Here is a 25,302-nt window from a genome sequence, read left to right as displayed (position 1 = left end):
ATATTTCTGTTTAAATCGCGTAAGTCCACACACAAACAAATTTTGTTTCCATCCTTTGGCGCTAAGACAATCAGGGCCAACCACTTGGAGTCCTCGATTGGTTCAATAATTCCTTGAGCAAGGAGTTTTTTAAGTTCACATCGCAATGGTTCTCTCATTAAATGGGGTACATTTCTAACCTTGTGTACTACTGGAATAGCATTTCTCTTTAAAATAATTTGTGCAAGAAGTTTTTCAATTTCTCAAGGTCATCAGAGAGCACTCTTGAGTACTTCCTAAATAAATCATTTTGATAGATAGAATTAATATCGTGCACAACACAGACATGCCAGGTTCTTCAGCATTAGGGTTGAGGATAATATTTAAATCCTTTTGATGGCGCCAGCCCAACAAATTCGAACCTTGTTTGGTTAAATACACCCTTCCATATACTTTCTTTCTTTAAAGAATATTAACCTCCATTTGAGGCCAATTCTATCAATAATTTTTCCTCCATACCCAACAGCTCTGATGTCAGGCTAATTCCATGAGTGAACATCAGATTTACTTTTCCACACTTCATTATACATTTCCATGGATAACAAAGTGTAAGGACTCCCTGAATGAACTAGCATATTAACATCATATGAGTCAAATTTTATGATGCAGTGAGGCTTGGTCAACAATTCTGTGCTTTCTCTAACCACATCACAATCGAAAACTGAATTTTCAGAAAGTGATTCTAAATCATTACTGTACACTTGATCATATTTAGGAGAGTCACTGTAACCATCAAGACATAACATAAGCTCCCGCATATTATCAGTAACAACACCCACTTCATGTACTTGATCTAATTGCGTCTGTCCCGACTGGATCTTGGTCCTACACGCTTTGGCAAGATGTCCCCTTTTTCCACAAATTCTACACATTCCTCGCAGCACATTTGAACTAAAAGCAATGTGACCAGGTGCCCCACAACCGTAATACTTAACAGTTCTCATGTCAAATTTTGAAATATTATTATTACCTTCAGATCTATCAATTTTGACAGGATTTTTTATAGGATATTTCTCTATTTGCTTAACTAATTTAGTTTCATCAACATAGGCTTGAGTTTCACATTTCTTTTTATTCTGATCTCTACTTAATGAATCACTACAAACTTCCCTTTCCTTAATCCATATCTGAGTCTGTTCTAGACTTTTAGCAATTTGAATTGCCTCTTCTATAGACGGATCTTTATTGAGAAGTTTTTCTTGTATTCTCTTATTGTTAGTACATCTTACTACCTGGTCTCAAATAAGAGAATCTGCTAGTTTTTCAAATTGGCATGTAAGAGATAGACCACTTAATGTAACACCATACGTACCAATATCCTCATCAACTTTCTGTTTGCGACAAAAAAATGTAGGCTCGTCAAGGACCACATTCACTTTAGTAGTAAAGCGTAACTCTAACATTTTCATTGACATTTCGTATAGATTAATGGGTTGACCATATCCCATTCCTAGAGAGATCTCAGGTAGACCTTCATATAATCGATGCCCTTCAACTCCAAGATGATGGAGTAATATAGTAAAAAGCTAACATTCTATCCTAGCAACATAGTTAACATTCTAATGATGACATGCAGATGCACTCAACTCTACAGATACCTTTTTTCTTAATTGACTAATGTTTGGGTATCCACGTGACATAGAAGAACTCCAGATAGGCAAGGAATACCCCAAGTTTGTTTTTGTGTTGTAACATTAGGAAGAGCGCATCTTTTGGGCCAATTCAATCAAAGGTCTGCCACTCCCTTCCAATAGGTGGGGCTCCGCTGGGCATTTCACCAATGTAATGTGAAAGCAACAACAAACACTTGCAGGCCTATGATAATAGTACACTGGCTGGTTGCACAAAATGGCCGCTGGCCATATGTTCAGGCAGCAACAAGCAAGAAGGCACGGACAACAAGAAAAAAACATACAGGCCTATGGCAAATTTCACACTGACTTGCTACACAAAATTGTCGCCAGCCAGATCAATCAAGTTGAATGTAGAATATTCACTCGAAAAGGTGTTTTAGAAAATCTACTCAAGAAACAAACACAACCACTCGCAACCAACAGCATCAAAAAATTAATATTAATAAATAACAAACATTTATAGAGTGCAGGATTCACCATTACATGTGTCATGGCATTATAGTCTTGTTTTCAATTCATATACACACAATACACTGATGCCTCTGCTGGTTGGTCTGGGAGTTTTTAAGATTTAAAAAAAGAGTTTATGCTTTCACTTGCTATAAGATGGATTGGCAGCCTATTCCACATCTGGGCACCCTTAATCTGGAAAGTCTTCCCACCTGCTCTAGTTTTCCTGAACTTCTGTATACAGAACAAATTAGCCTTGGTAGAGTATAAATTAAGTTCCATCTAGGCCTGTAATGGCAACATTATTTTTTTCACAGTACTAGTCCAAATCTTTTCAGTGCCCTATATAAAATGCATAAAGTCTTGAGGCAGTGTTTTTTTAAACCAACAGCCCAGCCATTGTTTGCAGTTGTGGAAATTACCTATTGACTGCTAGAAGGCTCCGTGGAGACTGGAACGTGTGCCAGCCAGCAAATCTCACTCGCTCTTGCAAGTGTGCATTGATAAAGCATCGTGTTGTGCCTGTGAAGATCAGGAGGCTTGAACAGTCGAATAATTCCACCACACATCGATTGGCGGGGATTGGTAGGAATTCCATGTTACAAACTGAGCCTGGATTTACCACATTTCTCAAATTCTGCAAGCAGAATTATATTTCTGCCCTGGCTTGTTCTTGAGCTCCACAGGAAGCTGAAGACCTGACTCTTTGTAGTAGCAACTTGTGGACCACACAACAACACACATGTCCATTTGTCTGTATAGCCTCTCAGATAAATAGTGCGCTGTACAAATCAATGTAACCAGACATAATAAGAGGGCAGTAGGTCAGCCAGCAAAGTAGAAGTCCAGTAAGGCAGTAGATCAGGAGGGCTGCAGTCCAGCAGAGTCCCAAACCTTTCGCATCACAGCAGTCCATCTACCTGGTACAGTAAACACTAGACCCCAAGTGCACTCAAGTGTTGGTGTCTGAGGTACAGTAGTAATACCCAGTTGTGCCTTTGAAGTGTGGGAGAAGCTTTCCCAGTCACAGCTGTCCTGGCCCAGACTAACTACAGGGTGGTATTCAGTCATGTGAGTGATTGTAGGACACAGCCTATTCAGAAGCCTATGGGTCTGGGTCCATCTCTGCCCTTTCATCCTGCCAGTAATGGCTCATCCAGGCCAACTTAGGCTCTCTATTGAGCATGGCTGTCTTTGAGGAATACACAAAGCCCAACTGTCAGCTACGCCCAATCATGTGGATAGACAGGAAAATGGCAATTTTCTAAAAGGGGTTTTTTCAAAATAGAAAGTGAAAATCGGACTTCACCATAAGGTAATATTTTACATTATAATTCCAAAGACAACAAACATTAACTGGTTTCCTGCTCCAATTTAGAATTTATAGCTTATTAAGTGTAATGTAGGTCTTGCAGTCGTGAAAAATGAATTTAAACAGTTGGCAGTATCAGGGCAAGTCAAACTTACAACTACATGTCCTGCTTTTTAAATAAACCTTGCACCCTGCACACTCAGCTGTTCAGGGCCAAACTTAGGGGTGACCTACATGTATCAAAGAGGAAGAGTTGAGTGTGGCAAAGATATTTTTCTACCAGGTCAAAGTGGCAGTTTAAAACCTTGCAACCACAGGCTGCAATGGCAGGCATGAGAGATGTTTAGAGTGCTATTTAAGCAGCAGCATAATCATTGTTGAACACCCACTAGTAGCTTATAATGTATAGGTCCTGGGTGAACGTACTGCCACTCTACTATTATTATATTATAAGGATTTGTAGAGCACATGGCTGCTCTAAGGCTACCCAGCGCTGTGATAGGTTACTGATAAGATACCGGAGACTTAAAGATCTTGTTTAAATAGCCAGGTCTTGATTTGCTTTCGAAATTGCAGTTCATTATCCAATTTCTTGCACTCTACTGGAAGAGAATTCCGGAGTTTAGGGACCAGATGTGATAAGGCCCTTCCGCCCATCTTTCTCTCGACCTTTGTTAGGTAGTCAGCTGTGCTTGATCGTAACCGCCTATGGGGTGTATGTAGAAATCAGCTTCCTGATTTTTTCTGGCCCTTTATTATGCATGCTCTGTGTGTTATGATTAGGGCTTTAAATTTTATTCTTGCAGCTATCGGAAGCCAGTGCAGGATTGCTAAATGTTTTTTTACCGATTCACGTGCGGGGATGTCACAGAGCCTCCTGGCAGCTGCATTCTGAACAATCCGTAACTTGCACATGACGTATTTAGGTGCTACCAGGAATAGAGAGTTTCCATAATCTAGTTGGGAGGTAACCAAAGAGTGGACCACTGTCTTTCTAAGATTAATTGGCACCCTGTCTAAAATTTTCCCTATGCTTCTTAGTAGGCCAAAACAGGTTACAGCTACCTTCTTGGCTTGAGTCTCCATAGACAGGTCCGATTCTAGCCAGAAACCTAGGCTTTTGATTATGTCTGTGGGTATAGGTGCATTACCTAAACCATCTGGTCAAGCTAAAACGGGGGTGGGTGCTAGATTATTTCTAAGATATAAGATCTCATTTTTTTCCCCGTTCAGCTTTAGGCAGCTAATCGTCATCCAATCTTTGACTTTTATTCGGCAGGAAGACAACTTCTCCCCATCTCTACTACTTTGGGTCTAGTGAAATTACCAATTGAGTATCATCAGCGTATGAGGTAATTGATATGTTGAATTCCTATACAATCTCTTCCAGGGGCTCCATATATACATTAAAGAGGGTAAGGCTCAAGGCCAATCCCTGTGGAACACCGCACTCTAGCCTCATGGTTTCTGAGAAGGTAACATTTTCTTGTACTTGGAAGGTTCTTTTGTTCAGGAAGGATAGCAGCCATTTGAGTACCTCACCCTGTACCCTGATATTAGTTAGCCTTCTGCTCAGTATTTGATGGTCCACCGTGTCAAAGGCGGCACTCAGGTCCAACAGGAGGAGCACCGCGGGCTTCCCCTGGTCTAGGAGTTTATAAACAAATTAAATATACCATTTAGGTATAAGCCAATTTTTCAAAGTTTTTAGCTGAGAGCACAAGCACTTTAGCACTTGTTAGCAGTAGAGTGTACGATGTCCGAAGTCCAACAAAAATAAATTCAGCAAAAATGGGAGGAAGAAGACAAAAAGTGTGGGATAACTCTGCAGAAACAACCAAATACAACATGAATGGATCAGATAAGTACTAGAACAAATTATTTGAAGTAGTCGCAGGTCAAAGATGGACAAGCATTGAAAAAGGGAGGCAAGATAATAAATCATCGGATGACCAGAAGTCAAGTCTCATAAAATATAAATCTGGGCAGCTGATTCTGGCCATTGAACCTTGAGTGCTTAGTCTCTTTAAGGGAAGTGGGCTTGACTATTCACAAAACAGCTTATTTTGAATCAATGTGTTGACTACCCAAATTGAAAGAACTGAATTGTTTGTCCTAGTGCCAGCTGATATTAAAGAGTAAAACAGTAAGGACCTCTCTAACATGTTGCTTGCAGGAGAAATAAAAAGCTCATTTGAAACAGTAAATTTGTTTGGCTATTGGCTAATTAATGTAGAAGTTTCCTTATTGCTTCCTTTGAAGCAGGTGCCAAAATCTGTACATGGTAAGTTGCTGTCTTTAGTTTGTGTGTCAGAATTATCTTTGTTAAAAATGTTCAGGTCTGTAGCCCTACAATAAGGACGGTGAAAATGTGCAATCCTCATTTTACTTTTTTTTGGTGCACATTGAAAAGATATATTCAATTGGACACTGAAGATATGTGGGTGCTTTGACTTTCTTTACGCTCAATTTCCACAACTACTCCAGCAGTTTTTGCCACGAACATTGTTGGGGGTATTTTAACCCCTTCGCTGCAGCGGCTATTCCGCCGCAGCGCTAAGGGGGAGAGGGGGCCTCGTGGCGCTCCCGTGCTCCTGACGGAACCGCTCCATCACGGCCCGCGGGTGAGCTGTGCTTGTGACTGAACGGTTCCGTCACGGCCCGCCCGCTCTTTAGAACGTCTGCGCAGGTGCGGAATTCGCGCCACGCAGGCGCGGCGAGCGGGCCGTGAGGGGACCGTTCCGTCACCAGAACAGCCCACCAAAGGCTTGTGATGGAACGGTTCCGTCACGAGCATGGTAGGGGTTAAACCCACAATTGTTTGTTTTCAACATATTAACATAGACTACACGTACCTTTCCAGGGAGGAAATGCATGCAAACCCTGTACAAAAATACAGGAATAATGTATTATACCTTCAGAGTTTTCGTAGTGTAGAGTGAGATCTAAGGTCTGGTAATTGCTCAAAATCCAGAACATGAATCAGAATATGAGAATTCAAATTGAACTATTATCTCTATTTTTTTGTAGTTGAGACCTAAACAGAATTAGCATTATATATTAAATGGATTAACATTATGTATTTAATAGATTGTCGAAATTACCATCTTTGATGTGATTTTCCACCTATTTTGGCCCCAGCATTTTTGTTGGATATCGAACTCTGTGCTGCCACCTTCATCATGGATAAATGTGCTTACCCCGATTGACATAATTATCTTACCTACAAGTGCATAGTGTATTTCATACAGTGGGTGGTAAACTCCACCCTCCACTCTGGAGCGCAGAGTTCGGCAAACACCTCTCACTCGTGGCTCACCAAAGATCAGTTGACGAGTGTGAGCAAGAAAAAACAGATGCTAGACTCGCTCCCGGTGGTCGTGGCAGGTCACTTCCAATCACGTTGAGAAGGTTGCTGCTCATATTGCAAAAGCTTAAACTCAAGAAGAAAATCTAGTCATGCAGCAGAAGGAAGCAGCACCCTCTTTTTAGAGTGGGACATGCTCTCAGTACTAAAAATGTTTGTGATCAGCACGACAGACCTGAATTCTGCCGCTTGCGGATACCACTTGTAATCTCACAGAGTTTTTGAGGTAACTCAGCAGAATTACATGATCTGAGAGAGAGATCGCAAAGTAGATGGGATAAGGTGCACATAGCCTAATGATACTCTGGGCCGAGGCTGCATCTCCCATCCCTTTTTAATAAAAATGCAAATGGCCTGGGGATGGGGTCCCTAGGGCTAGGCCCTGCAGCCAACCACTCGCATTGGTGTTTTGTGTATGAAGGGGGGTTGGCTGCAGGGCCGGATAGCATATATAAAGAATTGTTCATGCTTCCAACTTAATTCAGGCGAATAAGCTACGTTTCAAGGATGCCCAGGATCACTCAAACTCCTTGTTGATCATAAATGAATGTTTACTACCTGATGAATCTTATTCTTACCTATTAAAAGATGTATTTGTTTTTATCCCCTCTACATTAGAAAGGGAAGATTGCAGGTTTTTAATAGTTGTTGGTGATTTGAATTCTAAAGTCTCTTTGCATAGAATAAGGGTATTCTCTAACACTGAAAAAATGAAGCCCTAAAAATCCCCACTGCCCACCACTAGAATTGTGCAGAAAACCTACCCACGACCTGGAAGGTAAATGCCACCTGTGAACTGTAGTACCTATAATGCCATCCAGAGAGTAGGCTTGAAAAGCATGGATTCAGGACTACCATATGTTGATGAATGAAGCAGTCTAGAAACCTACTGTCAGACTTTTTAAAATAACCCTTTCTGATGGGTGGGAAACTCTGCCTTAAGATAATAATAAGTCACCCCAAATACAATTTGTTGCCCACAATGCAGGGTGCTCAATGTTTAAATTGGAACATTCGCAAAATAAAAGGTGGCATGTTGTCCCAGAAGCTAGCCAACAAAGGCTATTTTATGTAGTTGGTTCTTGGAAAATGTCAAAGCACATATTCTAATTTAACCTTTGCCTGTAATGCTTGACAGAAAATGGCCTACATTTTTATTCAAAGTCAATTTTTTATATTATTAAAAATCCAATCAAGTGGTGAAGTTGAATATTTATTAAATGTGTGAGAAAAGTAGCTTTTGGAAAGTCAAACATTTCTTGCTTTAGTCCCAGTTAGGCTACCATTACCCTGGGACAGCTGGCCAGCCAGTGACTCACTCACAATAAGGTGTGCAAAATGCTCATATAGCAGAGAATATAGCCTGGGTGCATGGTGGTGTTTTTATTCCCTGTGCAAGATTGGCAGTGTGATGGCCCCATGAACTTAATTATCTTGTAAAGGACCAAGGTTAGGCCTGCTCTTTTACAACAGCTGTAAAGTGAGGCCTGTAGGAAGGGAGGCTTTTGTTCTTGGATGCACATTTCTCAATCACAACTGGACCTGTGCTGGACCCTGCTCAAGGCCTTCACTGAATCAGGCTTCTTAGAAGTCTGTGAGCCTTAGGCGAATAGCTGAGGAAAGGGTACTTATCCCTGCACAGTTTTGGGACTTCAAAATATTCTGACTTGCAACCACAGAAGCACTGGGATCTACCACCAAAGCTGATCCAGTCACGGTAATAATGTGCTGGGCTGAAGAAACAGGTAAATTTTGCTTGGAGCTTCCCTGAACCAGCAAATCCATTTCAGCAAGCAGAAATGTATCTGGCCTCATGAAGCCCTCATAGAATACAGCCTATTACCTCGTCCTACTGAAAGAACATGACTTCCATTTATGACACCATGTTGCAATGAGAAATACCTGAACGGCCGTAGGTGTGAAACGTATCTGCCCAGCAGTTATATGTCAACAGGCTGGAAATCCAAGTTCCTCTTTGCATTGTCTTAGCCAGAAACAGCCTGCTGCAGTATTCCACTGGAAAAAACTTTCCTCTGAAGGCAAAATCCTTGAACAAGTGGCCCAACTTAGTATATTTGACCTCTGGATTCAGGGTAGTTTGCCTCAAAGTGTGCATGGGTCGCCGTATACTAGAGCCATAGATTATTAATGTGATTAGTGCTTTTTGGCACAATTTGCAATCAACACTTTTAACAAACTCATATACCCACTAACTACCCTTAACATGTTTTGTCATTTTGTTGTAATTTTATTCATTACCTTTTACAATTTTTTTTTAGGTGGAGTGTGTTTTGACATTTTTACTCTTTTGGTACTTCATAAGTACTCTACATATTGTGCTAAGTTAAATATGCCTGCTCTATGCCCATGCCTTCACAGGGGTTTAGCTCATATTAATTTTGTGACTTTTGTGGTTTAACTTGCAAGTTAGTGTTTTTCTTCCTAGGACTGGGTGACTGTCCACCACAAATAATAATCCACTTTCTTACAAGGATTATATTAGAAATAAAGAGTTAAAATGTATATCAGTGGCTAGTAGAGGTGAAGTGAGACAGAAGTGCTCTAATCACTTTTTCCTCAGGACATTGTTGAAAATGGTGTTCAATAACTGCACTTTGATGTCTAGCAGAAGGAATGGACGGTCGCAGGTCCAGTTCTCTTACCTAGTACCAAATGCTCCCTTTATAGTTCAACACTTGTAGTCATAGTTGTGTCTAGAGAGTCCAGTGACAGTCCTCTAGGACTAAATCCATGCTGTATTTACATAAATTTCACACGTAAAAAAAGCTATTTGCATATGTCAAAAAGTGCACACAAAAATGTATTTGTTAATGCAGCCAAATGTACTTAAATTTAGCTCATGTGCTTCACCTTGTATATCTGTCTTGGAGTGGCCCATCCTGGACTGATGTTGGCGACTTTTGCAGCCACAGCCCCTTCAGGTGAGAGCGGTGGGGCGGTGGTGCCAGCTGGGGGGGGGATTTTGAGAGACGCCCAAGTGGGAAAATTTGTTATTTATTTCATTTTCCCTACTGGTCGTCTCTCAGGATCCCCCCCGCCCCCTAGCTGGCCGCACAGCCCCACCGCTCTTACCCGCAGTGGCTACGGCTGGACCTTTGGTCTACCACAGTAAGGTGCGTAACAGTTCACTAAAGTTTGAAGATGGAGCAACAATGCATTCAGTCAAAATAGAATTAATCTTCATGTAATTGCAATTCAGAGTGCCGACATTTTCCAGTCAGACATTTATCATAGTAGCATGTTAAATTATAGATGCAACTCCTTTCTTACAAAGTCATTAATTACTGTGAGGGCAATTTTCAAGCAATAATTGTATGGTGTGATCCCTTGTGCCTCAGCTGACAAAATGTACATCAAGATTTTGTGAATAATGGAAAATATTTCAAAAAAAGGAGGACTGAGTACTGCTGCTATTCTCTTACCTATTAGTATTCGACACTGACAATGTACTAGGGGAGTAGTTAGAGACAGAGCTCTTATTAAATTAATGAGGCCACCTACTTTGTTCAGCCCACTGAAAAACAAGTTTTAAGATAATCACACTTTGATTCAAAAGTCCATAGCTTTGGCATTGTTTTATAAATAGAAAGGTACTTGAAGACTCTATTTTACAACAAACAAAATGATTAGATGCGAATGCTTTTAGCGAGAATCATCACCAGATACATATATTTAGCTTTCTCTCTAACCCATTCTCTCTCACACTGTACATTGATACTTCTATCTCTTTTCCTCTTCCTCCATCTCTTTCTTTAAATCTCCTGATGCTCCTTTCATCTCTCTTTTTTAATTATGTCGGTCTCCATTTATTCTCAATTTTAACATTCACAAAAATCCTGCTTTTTAACCTGAGATTCAACATGTCGGAAAAGACAGTGAATATGGAAGTTTTATGAACAGTATTGCAGATGCAATTTTGGAGTTTGCTGTGATAGCCCGATTTTTTTTTTGTAATCTCTAAAAATTCATATTTTGAACTGTGTTTTAAGTGTGCAAGGATTTTGACACTAAAATAAAATATACTTTTCATGCTATTTGCACCCTCTTTTAATAGGATGGAAAGATATTTTGTCGGAGAACAGAGTGCGATTGTCAAAATCCAAGCGTTGATCTGTTCTGCTGCCCAGAGTGTGACACCAGAGTGACCAGCCAATGCCTGGACCAGAACGGACACACGCTGTACCGCAGTGGGGACAACTGGAAGTATGGCTGCCAGCAGTGCCGGTGTTTGGTATGGAAGTGCCTTTAATATATGTTTGCTTTGATTATTGTGAACAGTGGTTTGCCCATGGTTAGAGCTAGAGTAAGAACAATGTAGACTATGATGACGACCATAGGGCCATATGTGGGTAATCCCCAATTACCGATTCTTAAATACCGAATTATACCAATTCAGTATTTAAGAACTGGCAATCGGGATGTAGGTCTATTGACCGAATCAATTACCGAATCGGTAAATAGGAATCAATGTCAATTACCGAATCGGTAAATACCGATTCGGTAAAATTACCAAATTTACAAGGGGAACAGGGTGTCACTTTGACACCCTGTTGCACCCCTGATTCTGGCTTGTGTGCAATGTGAGACACATACATGCCCTTAGGGCATGTATGTGTGCCACATGGCACAGGTGTACATGCACAGATGTGCATGTACACAGGAATTCGTTATTGGTAAATATCGAATTCTTAAGGGCCTGTGGCGGTATTTTAAGTTCCACCTACATCTGGAATTAATGATTAGGTATATATACTGAGTCTGTATTTTACCAACTCTGTAAATTTACCGAATCGGTAAATTAACAGATTCAGTAACATTTGGGCCCCCTACATCTCAAAAACCAATTACTAGTCGGTAACGGACCGGTAATTGGCGACCTACATCTGGCCCTTAGTCTTTTAAAGGGCAACATTGAAGAAAGCCTGGTCTGGAGTTTACTCATTCACTTCGTAATCCCTAAAATGTAAGTCCTAAACTTAGGTTCAATGGAAATCTACTCATTGTAGGCAAATATATTTTTCCTGCGTACCCCAATAACTTTAACTATTCTTTAAAATTGGTTAGGCTTCATAAAATTGAATATTTGAAGATGTCTAAATCTTGAGTTTAACTATTGTAGTAATTGGACAGCTCATTAAAGCCTCGCTAGAGTAAATCGTGTTTCCTTGTTCCCATAATCAGTACGAAAATAATTAAATGTTCATGCTAATTGATTTTTTGAGAAATCTAAGATAGAAACAAAAAGATTCCACCTTGGGAGTTAGTTTGCTGCCAGCATCATATCATTTGATAGTCATTAATAATGTTGATGCAATGAAGCTCTACTTTTGACTTTTCATCTGTTCCATTTTAGTAAACAAAACTAAGTGCAATTGTAAATTTTTTATAATTTTCTGTATTTAGGGCCATACACCAGTTCTGTGAATAGTCATGTTTTTTGCTGAATACGATGCAACGAAACTCACTTGTTGTTCTAGCACTGTAAATGATTCTGCCAAATGTATGCAAATCGCTCATGTTAAAAGTATTATTTTTGCAATACCTCCACTTTCTGAGCATATTTCCAAAACGCCTGAAATCAGTTCATCTCTTGTTTGCTTTGATCATGAATCAAGAATTTGTTGGCTTACAACAGGGCTCAAAGTGAGCAATTTTCAAAGGACCATGTACAGCTGCTGTGTTTACAGATATGTTATTTCCTCCAATTAATATGCAGATCTAGTATTTATGAACTGAACTTAACGTTTGTGAGGAAGAGATGTTGCTAATTGGAGCGCTTCTCATTCTGCCAAACATTCATGCAAAGTAACAGGCATGTGTGGAATTCTTTATTTTTATTGGTTCCATGCGTGGAAGAGTTTCATTCACAGGGTAGATCTGAAAGGAAGTGTTCAAAGATTTTTTTTTATATCTGCCTCTGGGAAACAGGTTGAAATGCAGTTATGTACACATATGCTGTGCCTGTGTCCTAGAGTGGTTGTGTAATACAATGCAAATCAATACAACATTACAGCACTTGCAATTACATGAAACCAATCAGTATGCCAACTATTATTATGGTGCATAATATACTATTAACTGCAAAACTGACACAACAATATAACTCTGGTTTCCAGAGAGTACTGTTCCACAAAATGCTTCAGTACCTTGCAAGGTGTAGCAAGCGGCACAGAAATCAACAATACAATGCAATATAATTCAGCACAAGAGGTTCCATATGTAGGTGCATAATGGGTTAGAATGAATATAATAATAACCTCACCAAGTCACAAGACTGAAGGTCATACTTTGCACTGTCTGTGTCTGTGCATTACACGTTGCACATATGTAGCACATCATAATTTCTTGGACCTGGCCATCCCCAAACCTTTTGGCTTTTTCCTTCCAATGTTTACATAATTATTTTTTGGGGGCCTTAAAACTCTGTGCACTTTACCACTTCTAACCAGTGTTAAAGTGTTTGTGCTCTCTCCTTAAAACATGCTCAATTGGCTTATACCCAATTAGCGTGTTTAATTTACTTATAATTCCATGGTAAAGTGGCAGTAGATGAGCCCAGGGAACCTGTAAATCTAATGCTACTAGTGGGTCTCTTTCTCTTTATTTACTTTATTTCGGTCATCCGTGATATCCATGATAATACAGTAGAAATAGTTTACTCCAATCCTGTGCAAATGCAATTCATAAAAGAAGCATAACAGATAGCAATAATAAAAGAACTATGGTTCTAACTGGGTGTAGGATCTTTTTGTATGTTCTTTTCACTACTTTACTGTTTGACCTGTTGCACAAATACTTTACACCAGGGTCTCCAGCCAGTCAATCGCGAGCTACAGGTAGCTTGCCAACAACCAGTCAGTAGATCGTGGCCTGATGTCCACTTTTGTGTCCTTGTATTGTCATTTTGTTTATTTTTAGGTCTTTTTTGGTCTCTTAGTCGTTCTTTCCCATTGTCTAACGAAGCAACTTCTCCCATTGAATATTAAACTTAGCTGGGGGGAGGCGAAGTGAAGCACAAGACGTCAGCTCAGCATGAGCACTGTTAGACTGCCCATGTGGAAACACAACACCTGCCTTATGCTGCCTGGCACCATGCTTTCATCCTGCACAACTTCTGCGACTGGAGCAGAAGACTTGGAGGCATGCTTGGAAAACCTCGCTGTGCATGTCACCCTCACCTCCCTTTTACAGTTGTTCATGATCCTCACTTGGTTTTACCCTGTCTCATTACTCTAATCCATGATTCATTCATATACTCTTCTGAAGTGCCACCATAGAACAGTTTGGTGAAAAAGTCAGTGAGTACTACATCAAAATGAATCCCATCTACTGTGCTGCATAGCAGGGAATGTCCTCTGTGCGTGGTGGTTGGTGAGGGGTGGAAGCTGTGCTTTGCAAGAAAGAAGTAGAGAGACAGAGAGAGAGAGGGGGGAGGAAAGGAGGGAGGGAGGAAGCATGTTCCATGTGCAGAGTGAGTAAATCTATCTTTTATACAAATGTCTGCCTCCTCCAAGTCATTTCGATACATTAGCATTGAAGTGCTACTTAGGGCTAACCCCACGTGACCAGAGCATTTTTAGAGGGACCACAGATGCATCAGTCCCAGTGATGAACCAGCTTTGGCAAGAGTACCATGTGCATGACAACAAGGACCCTGTTATGTTATGCTAATTTTTTTCTTTTTTAGCGCTCGGCTACTCCAAGGAGCATCCCGGCGCTTTGGCGAAGAATATCTGCAGGTAGAAGGGCAACATAACAACTGAAACGGAGACTAAGAAAGGAAAAAAACAGAAAACTATTTAGTAAAAAGCCACGTTTTCAGGCCCTTCCTAAAAGCAAGAAGGCTGGTCGCCTGTCTCAGGGACAGTAGTAGTTCGTTCCAAGCCCGCGGGGCCAGGTAGCGAAACAACAGGCCTCCTATTCTAGCACGCCTAATGGCAGGAACCGTCATTTTGGACAGTCAGGTTGACCTCAGGGTCCTGCTGGGTTGGTAAAAAGAAAGGCCTTTGACTATGCCTGCATTGTACCAATTCCTCAATTTCCTTAGTGTTGGGAGGTTGTGATTTAATAGCTGCTACTTATAATAAAATTATTCATGCTTATTTCACTCCAGAGCCTGAATGGAATGTGGTGTGAACTAGTTTGATTTTGGGGCTCGGGACAATAACCAGACATCAGACAGGAGGAGAGGAGGTTAATTGGTGTTTGTCAGGCCGGAAATGCATTTGCGGAGATGTTTATGATTTCAGTGCTATGGAAGGACACAATGTGGAGAGTTTGGCAGCTGTATGACTTTAACTAAGCAAAAAAGGTAGAAACTAGGAGTAACAGATGTGTATTGATTGAATTTAAAAAATCTTATCTAATAGCTGGTGCCTTGTGTTACCCACACATGTGTGATCACATACTGAGCCACTTAAGAAAATGTAGCTCTCCACTACCCCATTCTCAAGTTGAACGACTACATCGCTGTAGGGAGTACCACTACATATGCATGTGATGATAACACACAGAACCCACAACAACCTTGCCCTTTGCACCAGTCTCTTTGCTCCACCGCATTAAAAAACACAAACAAACCTGCCTCCATCAAATGGGGGGAGTAGAGGGGCCTGGTGTTCGGTAGAATCTGAGACTGATACTCAAGTTGTGGTTTCAACGTCCCTTTGAACTGGAAGCGGTGGTACTCTCTTCTTCATTTTAGAGCTGTGGCCAAGTTTGTAGCCCCTGAAAATTGTTATGTGAGCTGCTGACCACACCCAGCTCAATACTGTATTGCAACATTTACCTAGTGCTTACTACCACAATGTTGGGGGCACTTAAGAGATTGCCTGCACAGCTATGTGGTTGGAAGTAGGTAATCTTTGTCTTTATATCCTGAGTAGGAACTGTTTCCATATCATGCATGACTATCACCGAGGTGCATTTACAGTGTTATGGGATGTAGCAGTGTGGTGAACTACTGGTAGGTGTGCATAGTTCTGCAGGTCCCTATAATTTCTTATGATTGTAGTCTATTTGTGGCTACAGAGATCGGGATCACACATTTTGTTGAAGAGGGAAGCCAAGACGTTTGCCTGGTTTTCTGGTTTCATGTTATGCATTTCACAGACTAAATGGGTAGCTCTTTCCCTGTAAAGGCCCTTAAGTAAAAAAAAGCTGTGCGTGGGAAGACTGTGGGAACAATCTTTCAGTAGCTCTCAATGATTTTCACTTATCAGTCGTAGCTCTGAGTACAAAATAGGCTGGAGTATCATTGCCTCTAAGCTAAGCTTGACTGCTCTGTGCCAAGCTACCAGAGAGTTGAGCACAAGTTAATTTGAGGTTTGCTTGTGCCTTACCCTGGTTAGGATTGTTGTTTCTAAATGACTAGCGCTCATACCTGAGCCAACCAGGAACCCAATTTCTAACAATATCCATGTGCAAAATGACTATGTGAGGTTGAAAAAGATTTTGAAAATTTAACTAAATGCATTTTGAGCCGCGAGGGAGGATTCATTCATCTGTGACTTGATTTAAAGTGGCAATATTTGTATTTTCAATGGGTTTCACTTTGACAATTTAAATATCACTCTCCTACATTTTAAAGTACCCTGCTCTGATGTGCTGGCTTGGCTTTGTTATGCATCTCAAAGGGTATGAGTAAGTGAGTTGGGATGGTGAAAATACCTACATTACATTTTTTTCTCACCGTACTTTTTTTTTTTATTGAACATGTGTACAGTGTTTTCTTTTGTGTTGCTTTATTGGAATATTAAAATTGGGTGGGCGTGGCCCAAAAAGTCTGTGGCCAGTTTAAAGATTAACAGGAAGATGCTGCTGCTGTGCCTGCTTACATGAAGCTGTTTACAAAGAAGTGAAGGAATATGTGAACGTTTTTGGAACGGTGGCTGCCTGGGTTGCAGGGCTGAGAATGTGAGTTCGGCGAGTCTGCAGCAAGAAGACAGCAAAGAACTGTTTTTATAATTATTTGTGATAGGATGGCTCAGTGAGTTCAAGGCTTTTTTCTTAAAATGAATGGGGCTTATTTACAAGGCCAATGCGCGACCAAGCGTCACTGTGTATATGGTAAAAGGTGACGCGCGGGCAGCGCAAGCGGCTTGTAAATAAGCTTCAATGTGTTTTGAAGGGCAAGAGAAGTGATCCCAGCATAGCAGACTCAGCCATCTATTCTTCAAAAGTCAGTAAATAGAGTACCCTATGTTGGGTAATAACAGAACTTGATATTCACAGCTTTAGACTAGTAGAATTATGATATGATAAGAAAAGACAGGTTTCTGTTTATTTTGTTTACTCCTCTGTACATGGTGCAGGATGTGCTGACAGTGTGAGCCTTTAGAACTGATTCAGTGTGCCCCCGACGTTTGCTTTATATTCAGACAGTCAGCAACAGTCAGGGAAGCTTGTTTGAGGCGTTGGAAGTGTGTGGAATACCTGCCAGAAAAAAAATGTTTCCCCCTCATTTTGCCGCATGTGAAGGCATGCAGAGCCGAGCAGAAATCAGCAGTAAGTTGGGAAATCTTCCACTCTGTCAGAATCTCTGTTGGTACCCGTTGTCTGTTTTTGTCTTTGAATCATCAAAAGATATGGCAGTATGTATGTCTACTATTTGCTGAGCTTGTATAGTAACACCTACTTACTGTCAGGTGTCTTTTTCTTAAATAACTGTTATTGAAGACTAAAGTTAGAAACGTAAGGCAGTAAACCAAAAACTGAAAAAGTTATACGGTCATTAACAGTTTATTATTTCTACTTGCAACCATCTATCTTGAGAGTTAAGAGAATGCATTTCTCTATGGCCTTCCTTAGGCGTATAATGCTACTATACTACTTCAAGCTGTTTGCCATTTTTCCTTAAATTTTAATTTGGCTAAAGTTCAGTAGGAGTGATTTAGACGATTAACAAAATGTTTTTTGGCGCCTACCTCTTTAATTTCCACTATTCGATGCTTGTATTCCCTATTCTCACCTCTCTCTCAATGTCTAAGGTTACTTTGCTTGAATAGCACGAATTACTTAACTATTGAGAGAGCGCAATTTGAACGAAAAGTATACAGTAGCCATATTTAGACGTATATGTTATAAACGTGGAAATGAAATGTATATCGTAATGTAAAGTTGGCGACTATAGCATAAAGGCCAATGGATGTGATAACATGGTATAGGAAATGTAAATGTATTCACACATTAAGATGCATTAGGTTTAGAAGACCCGTATACATGAAGGGTAAATGTATAGAAATGTGTATAAATGTATATGAAATGTAGAACGTGCACAGTAGAATTCGTGTACGTGGGCAACTTTAAATGTGTAACTTTGCATTGGGGAAAAGCGGCGAGAAAATAACGTGGAAAGACGTAAACGGAGAAACGTGGATAAATGTAAAAGAACTTACATAAAGATGTAACCAAGGAAAATGCACAAGGTGTATTCTACGTAGTCGTATTATATGTATTTCATGTATTTGGTGTAGAATGTTTAAGTATAACTAAGGCTTTTGCTAAAATACGAACATATAAATGTATGCCAAAGGTTATACTGTGTAGAGGCTTTTTTTGTAGGAATGTTAGAAGAGTTTTAGGTCATTTGTGTATGTAACCTAACTGGTCAAGAGCTCGAAGGAGCATAGTCACATGAAATGTAATTTAGTGGTCTTGTGAAGGTCGTAAATAGCTTGATGTGGACGTGAGAGCCGAGAAGTCTAGCACTTGTTAGATTTAAGGTGACAATGCCGGACGGAGCTTATTGCTCGAACGTGAGGAGAGACACTTTGAATGTGGACTATGTTTTGACAAGACCATTCACAGGACCTAGCAGGGTCAAGTTAAGAGACATAGAGTTAAGGCCTTGTCTAAGTTTCTATGTTACATGATCTGAAAGAATCGATAAATGTCGAAGATGAAATGATGAAGATGACATCCAAAGGAGAAGGGTCAACTTAACGGACGACGCGAGGAGTGGACCAATGGAAGAAGCAGGAAGTTGACATCATCGGGGAAAGTCCGTGGTGGGCGTCAAGGGGCGTTCCATTCACACGGTGATTGTGTATTTTAGGGACAGCACCCCGGGGAGGAGGTAGCAATTGGGAGATTAGGAACAGCGAGACGAATTGCTCAGAGCAAAGGCAAGGGTAGATGCCTTGAGCAGATGCGCTGAGACACCAGAGCGCAAGGGAGCAGTAGGCCGAGGACCCTTAGAGAGCAGATGGGTAGGCAGATAGGGTACTGTTACTAAAACTTAAGATTTCCTTTAGAGGCTAAAGAGAGTTTGAACTTCTTAGGGAGTCAAACTGCTGACACCTTTTTAGGGAAGAGAAACTTGCGAAGTAGGGTTGTCACATAGCATAGAGTAGGGACAGTTTTAATTCGATTATTGTTTTTATCTTACTGCAGATGACGCAGAAGAAACCACTTCACACCGAAGCTTAAGCGGCTGATATTGAAATCGATATTGTATTTGTATACTTTGAGATTTATCCTGATTGGACTGTATCGTATTCAACTTAATCTCTATATAAACTTCTGAAACTGCATCAGTTGTAAGTGGTTCTTCAGAGTGGCGTCAGTTAATGGGGGTTGTCTAACCAATGCGGGGGTGGTCCTTTCCTCAATGACAGATAAAAACGATCCAAAACAGATGAATGGGATTCTTTATTAAATTTATCATAATCATAAATTGATATCAAAATCCCGTTCCCCGCAGTTGGTAGCAGAATTTGATGGTTATCTTCTTGAGGAAGACGACCTAGGCCAGGTTAGTTTACCCCAAGGTCCCTAGTCATCGTCGACCAGAAGAAGAATTGCAGCCGAAGACGGTGCTGACGGTGCGTCGAGAGAAAAGCAGCAGAGTCGGTCGAGAGTGAGTATAAGGGTCATGCGTTGAAAGATTGCGGTGTTTTATGTTGTTCCTGTGTTGTAATGTCAAGCGGAGTTGAATGCCTGTAGTGTGATTGAGGGAAAGTTGTGAGCGCGCGCAACTGGATGAAATCTTATGTCCAGAGGACTTAAGTGGTTCGGGTGTATCGAACACCTAGAGTAATTTGTCTACCATTGAAAGGGGGTCATGAGGTACCATTGATTTCCCGACAGACCGATGATAGGGGGAGCGTATGTGTGAGTGAATGAGTAGCGGACGCTGGTCGTACGTTTACTGCGTGTAAGTAACCTATCAGTTAAGGCAAGCGTCCGACCGTAAGAGGAAAGACGCTGTGCCAGTGGAGGTGACAATTACAGTAGACTGTGGCCGTACAGTCAGAGAAAAGTGATCGCTTGGACGGAAGTAGTCATTTTTCAATGTATGAATGAAAACGCATGTGAAATCGTGAGACGAGTCGAGAAACGAGGGAAGCTGCTTTAGAAGAGACAAGTGACGTCAGTGTAGAACCGTGCTGGGATAGGCTGATTAGCGAGAGTCGTACAGGGATTGGCGGTTGTTATCAAGACACAAATAAGTAAGACATATCATACGTTAACAAAATGAAGTGTTTTAAGGGTTTAGGAAAAATCTTTAAAAAGAAAAGGAGGAATTTATATGCCGGAGAAGAAGCTCCACCAGAAGGCACACCAGCACATCATATGGCAATAAATGTAGGCTTACATTCCATATTGTGGATTTCCGAGTGGCATAGGCTAACTGAAGGGCAAAAAGAACTAGCGTTTCCAAGATTTGGAACGTTTAAATTAGAAGTGTTGAACCAACTGAAGGCGACAATGCTTTCAATGAGACCTCTACCGAGGCCAACACAATTTGAAGCCCTTGGTGTGTGGTTTAGAACAGCGCACGAGAGGGGCGTAAAGAGGCGCCAAGAAAGAGTGAGAAGATCGGTAAAGGCAGTGCAGGATGCTAAATGGGACGAAGAAGCTAAGAAATGGAGGGTGCAGAAGGTAGAAGCGGACAAATTGTTCACCATGATAGAGGCTACGGGAGAAAGGAAGCCTCTAGAACAGGTGGATGAGGAAAGTGAGACGGAGGAGGATTTAATAGATAGGCTATTGACAGACAGACCACCTCCATATAGCGGCGAACTTGCGAGTCCCATATTACCGCAAGTAGACGGAACTAGGTGGGGAGAGTATAAGTCGATCCCGGTATCAGAGTGGGACGCTACTAAGACCGTAGAAATACCCCAAGTTAGTCCTGAACAGAGAGTAGTGGGAAGATTTGTGGTCCAGAACGTGCCGGAGACGCAATGCGCTAGGTCGTATCAATTGCCGGACGCTTTGCAGGTTCCGGTTACCATAGGCCCTATTGTGTCAATCTACAACCCGGAAGGGGTCCAGCAGGAGGAACAGGCACGGTGGGAAAATGAAAGAGCAGAAGAGGAGAATAGGAATGCTACAATGAATTCCCACAGGCAGGTACGAGCACCAATAAGTCGGAGTACCCCATTAGATTCCGCAACAGGTCCCAGGGTAGAACAGGGAGGTCGAAGAGGACCAATGGACTTAAGGGGACCAAAACCGAAAACCCATAAGGAATTAAGGGAATACCTGAGAGAATGGGACGCGGCCGAAGAGGCTCGGAATAAAGGGTTAGAAACGGGATCCGAGTGGAGAGAGCAGGATAACAGGATTCTCTCTCATTGTGGAGCTGGCGAGAGCAGCCCCGAGTGGGAGGGAGGAAGCCAAGAGAGCAGAAGAGATACTTATCCCACTGAGAACAGCAATAGGCTAATGTGCGAAGACAGAAGTGCAGGGTGTGGCGAAGTGCCTCGTGTCACCTTTAGTGAAGGGGAACATAGGACACAGGAGTACCGGAATACCTTCAGGTGCACACACCATGCCCCAGGTGAAAATGCGAGACATTGGAGTCACGGAAATATGGAGAGTCGCGAAGCGTCTCGACATACATCCGGGGACAGTGGTCGAAGTCACGAAAACATAGGGAGTCGCGAAACGTCTCGACATTCTTCCGGTGATCGCGAAAGAGATCACGGAAACATGGAGGGTCGTGACGGACCCTATCGTTTATTAAGCGACACCAGACAGCAGGCAAGTTATAATGGGTTAGAACAGAACGGTGGATCCTATCTCACATCTGGAGAAACCGAGCTTAGAAATCGGAACGTAGGGTTGGGGGACGGAGCATTATACCACCATACCCCACGTGGAGATGGAAAGGCTTGGGATCTCGAAGGGTGGGAACGAAAAGATGGAAGTAAAACTCCTCATAACTCACCTGTGTTCAGGCGTAGGGCGCATAGTGGAGGAGTGAGGGACATGAGAGAAGAACATAGAACTGAAATGCTGAAAGCTGAAATAAAAGCGAAACGGCTTGATGTGATGAGTTTGAAGGCGGATCTGGATGAATTGATTGACGGTACAGTGCAACTAGAGAGATTAAACTCATATACACCAGATGAGATACTGTTTCTATCCAAAGATATCACTCGAAGAGCGAGGTCAGTTCATGAGAACTTATCTAATTTAGCAAACAGGTACATGGTAGACCTGTCACGAACTAAGGCTTTACAGAGTAACCACAGGCTGACTTGCACAGATCAGGATTTGGATGATCGCAGAACGATCGCGCTGAAAGTACACATAAGGGAATTGATCGTAAGTATCAGAATATGGAGAGATTTAGATAGATGGGAGGAAAGATGGTCCAGAAAGGGCTCTGTTAGAAGGAGTGTACTTGAGGGCTCCCAGGACACAGATTTGATGCGAATGGAAGCCTTCCCTTTGCGAGAGGTCGCGAATGGAAGCTACGTCCATGTGCCTTGGACTAGGGGGGATTTGGCGGCATTCACCAATTCCTTCCCAAAGCTTAGAGATAATCCTGTCGAATGGTATAAGCAGGTAGAAAGATTTGTGAAGATCTCAAAGGTACTGTGGGTCGATTTGAACACACTGTTCGACATCGTAGTACCCGGAGACTTGTGGACGGCGTGCAAGCTCAGTGTTGACTGGCCCACTTGTGAGCCAACGAGAGAGGCCAGGACGAATGGTCCATCTCATAGAGTCATGGAAAAGTACGAGAGGGTAATAGCGTGGCTAAAGGAGAAAGTGCCGGTACAAGACATAGACTGGGTAAAGATAGATCGAACTACCCAGGAGCCGAAAGAGACAGTGCATGAGTTTTACGAGCGATTGTTGAAAGCATTCAAGCAGTACAGCGGGTTAGATGTGATGGATCCCAAGGATATAGGACAATTTGTTTCAAAGTTTGTCTTAGGATTAAGACCAGAAATATGCCTAATGATCCAACAGCATCTGATCTGTTGGCAGAACAAACCTTTAGACGAGATTCTGAGGTATGCAAGGTATTGTAGTGACGAGATAGACTCGAAGGCGAAGAAGCTTAAAGAAAAGTTAATGTTAGTGCAAATGCAAGCTGCTGGAAAGGATAAACCGCGGCAGCAGGGAACAGGAACGCAGGCAAAGAAACAGAACAATCAGAGCAGAGACGAGGAAGAAAGACCGAGACCGAGAATGGATATTGCGACATTGAAAAAGACGACGAGATGCCATCAGTGTAATGAGGTGGGACACTGGCGACGCGAGTGTCCTTACAATGTTGAGACAGGGGAATTAGAGCAGGAGGAGGAAGAGGTTCAGAACAACGTGGTTAAGGGAGCCACAGTCCCGAAGGGCAAATTTGTCAAAGGGGGGACTCAGACTCCTCGAGCCCCGTTTCCTCAACCACCTCGCATCTCAAACGGAGGGAAAACCTACAGACAGATGCCATTGTTTGTAGGAGGAGAGGAATGTTACTACGTTGATCCTCTCACAGGGCAGCGGGCGAGTAGGGACGAAGACTGTACTCTAGGGGCCGCCTTGGAAGTAGATCAGAGAGGACCATACGTAGAGGCTGAAATAGCAGGATGTCCTACAACCTTTTTGGTGGATACAGGGGCCACTCGATCCACGTTGAGATCGGCGGTAGTCCCGGGTCTACCCATATCAGGAGAAATGGTTCAGGTGGTAGGAGTTGCAAACAAAAGGATGACAAATCCCTTGACCGAACCAGTGTCAGTGAGAATAGGGAATTACAGTGACGAACATCAGTTTGTGATCTGCGATTCTAGTCCTGTGTGTTTGCTAGGGAGAGATTTGCTGTGCAAACTGAATTGCACGATACATTGCACACCTGAAGGAGTAGAAGTGCAGACAAATGATGAGGACGCAGATTTCAAAGTTGTGAACTCAAGGGAATGTGTGGAACTTTATCCTACTTTAACAGTGGAGGAGCTTCCACAAGATTTGAGGGAGAAAGTCTCAGCTGAGGTATGGGATTTTACTGGGGAAGAAATAGGATTGATCAAGGGAGTGGAACCGGTAAAAATCTTGGTTAGACCCCATGCTGAGTATCCAAGAACACCACAGTATAAGCTAACGCCAGAGACGATTGCAGGGATTAAGCCTGTGATCGAATCCATGATTAAGCAGGGAATACTGAAGGAGATCGTGGGCAGTCCATGTAACTCCCCAATCATGGGTTTGCAGAAACCTAGTGGAAAATACAGAATAGTGCAGGATCTTCGAAAGATTAATAACATTGTTGTCTCATGTTGTCCAGTGGTACCGAATCCATCAGTGATATTGTTTCAGATACCGTTCCAAGCTGAATGGTTCACAGTGATAGATTTGTGCCAGGCTTTCTTTTCGATACCATTAGATGAGGAGAGCCAATATCTTTTCGCTTTCAAACTGGAAGATCGCGTTTTAACATGGTGTCGTATCCCTCAGGGGTATACAGAGAGCCCATCGATCTTTAACCAGTTATTGAAACGAAATCTCGAGAGTCTAGTACTGCCCAAGAATTCAGTTCTAGTCCAGTACATAGACGACCTCCTTGTTGCGTCAGAAACTGAGGAAGCTTGCAAGGAAGACACCATCACCCTGTTAAATCACTTGGCTGAAAACGGACACAAGGTGTCTCCAAGTAAATTGCAATATTGTAAGACTGAGGTGCAATACTTGGGCCATAGGATTGAAAAGGGAAAGCGGAAGGTGTCTCCAGATAGAATAGAGGCGATTATGAAAATGAACGCGCCTACGACACAAAGAGAAGTCAGGATGTTTCTAGGCATGGTCGGTTATTGTCGACAGTGGATAGCAAACTTTTCACTGAAGGCTAAACCGTTATTACAACTGACGCACAAAGGAGTAAGTGATCCGGTACCATGGGACAAAGATTGTTTGATGGCGTTTTTGCAGCTGAGGGAGGACTTATGTCGCGCCCCGGCTTTAGGAATGCCAGATTATAAAAAACCTTTTTTGCTTTACTGCTGCGAGAGAGAGGGATGCGCTTTAGCGGTATTAGCACAGGTCCATGGAGATGCGCGCAGGCCAGTGGCGTACTTTTCGGCTACATTAGATCCAGTAGCCGCAGCGTTGCCCGGATGTCTCAAATCCGTAGCTGCAACGGGTGTCAGCATTGAAAGGTCTGAAAGTGTAGTTATGGGTCATCCGTTAGAGGTGTATGTACCACATTCTGTAGAACTGTTAATGACAAGGACGAAGACTCAGCATCT

General features: G+C 42.1%; 1 protein-coding gene across 1 annotated transcript in view; it reads left to right on the top strand.

Moving 5' to 3' along the window:
- Positions 1-25,302, top strand: part of NELL1 (neural EGFL like 1) — a 3,816,074-nt gene that overhangs the window by 3,649,406 nt on the left and 141,366 nt on the right. The window contains exon 17 of the mRNA XM_086959505.1: positions 10,878-11,054. Coding sequence (XP_086815631.1) covers positions 10,878-11,054 — 177 coding nt within the window. The remainder of the gene's footprint in view (positions 1-10,877; positions 11,055-25,302) is intronic.

Source organism: Lissotriton vulgaris, chromosome 2_2 (genome assembly GCF_964263255.1).
Source record: "Lissotriton vulgaris chromosome 2_2, aLisVul1.2, whole genome shotgun sequence".
Taxonomy (NCBI): Eukaryota; Metazoa; Chordata; class Amphibia; order Caudata; family Salamandridae; genus Lissotriton; species Lissotriton vulgaris.
This window is presented reverse-complemented; position numbering and strand designations above follow the sequence as displayed.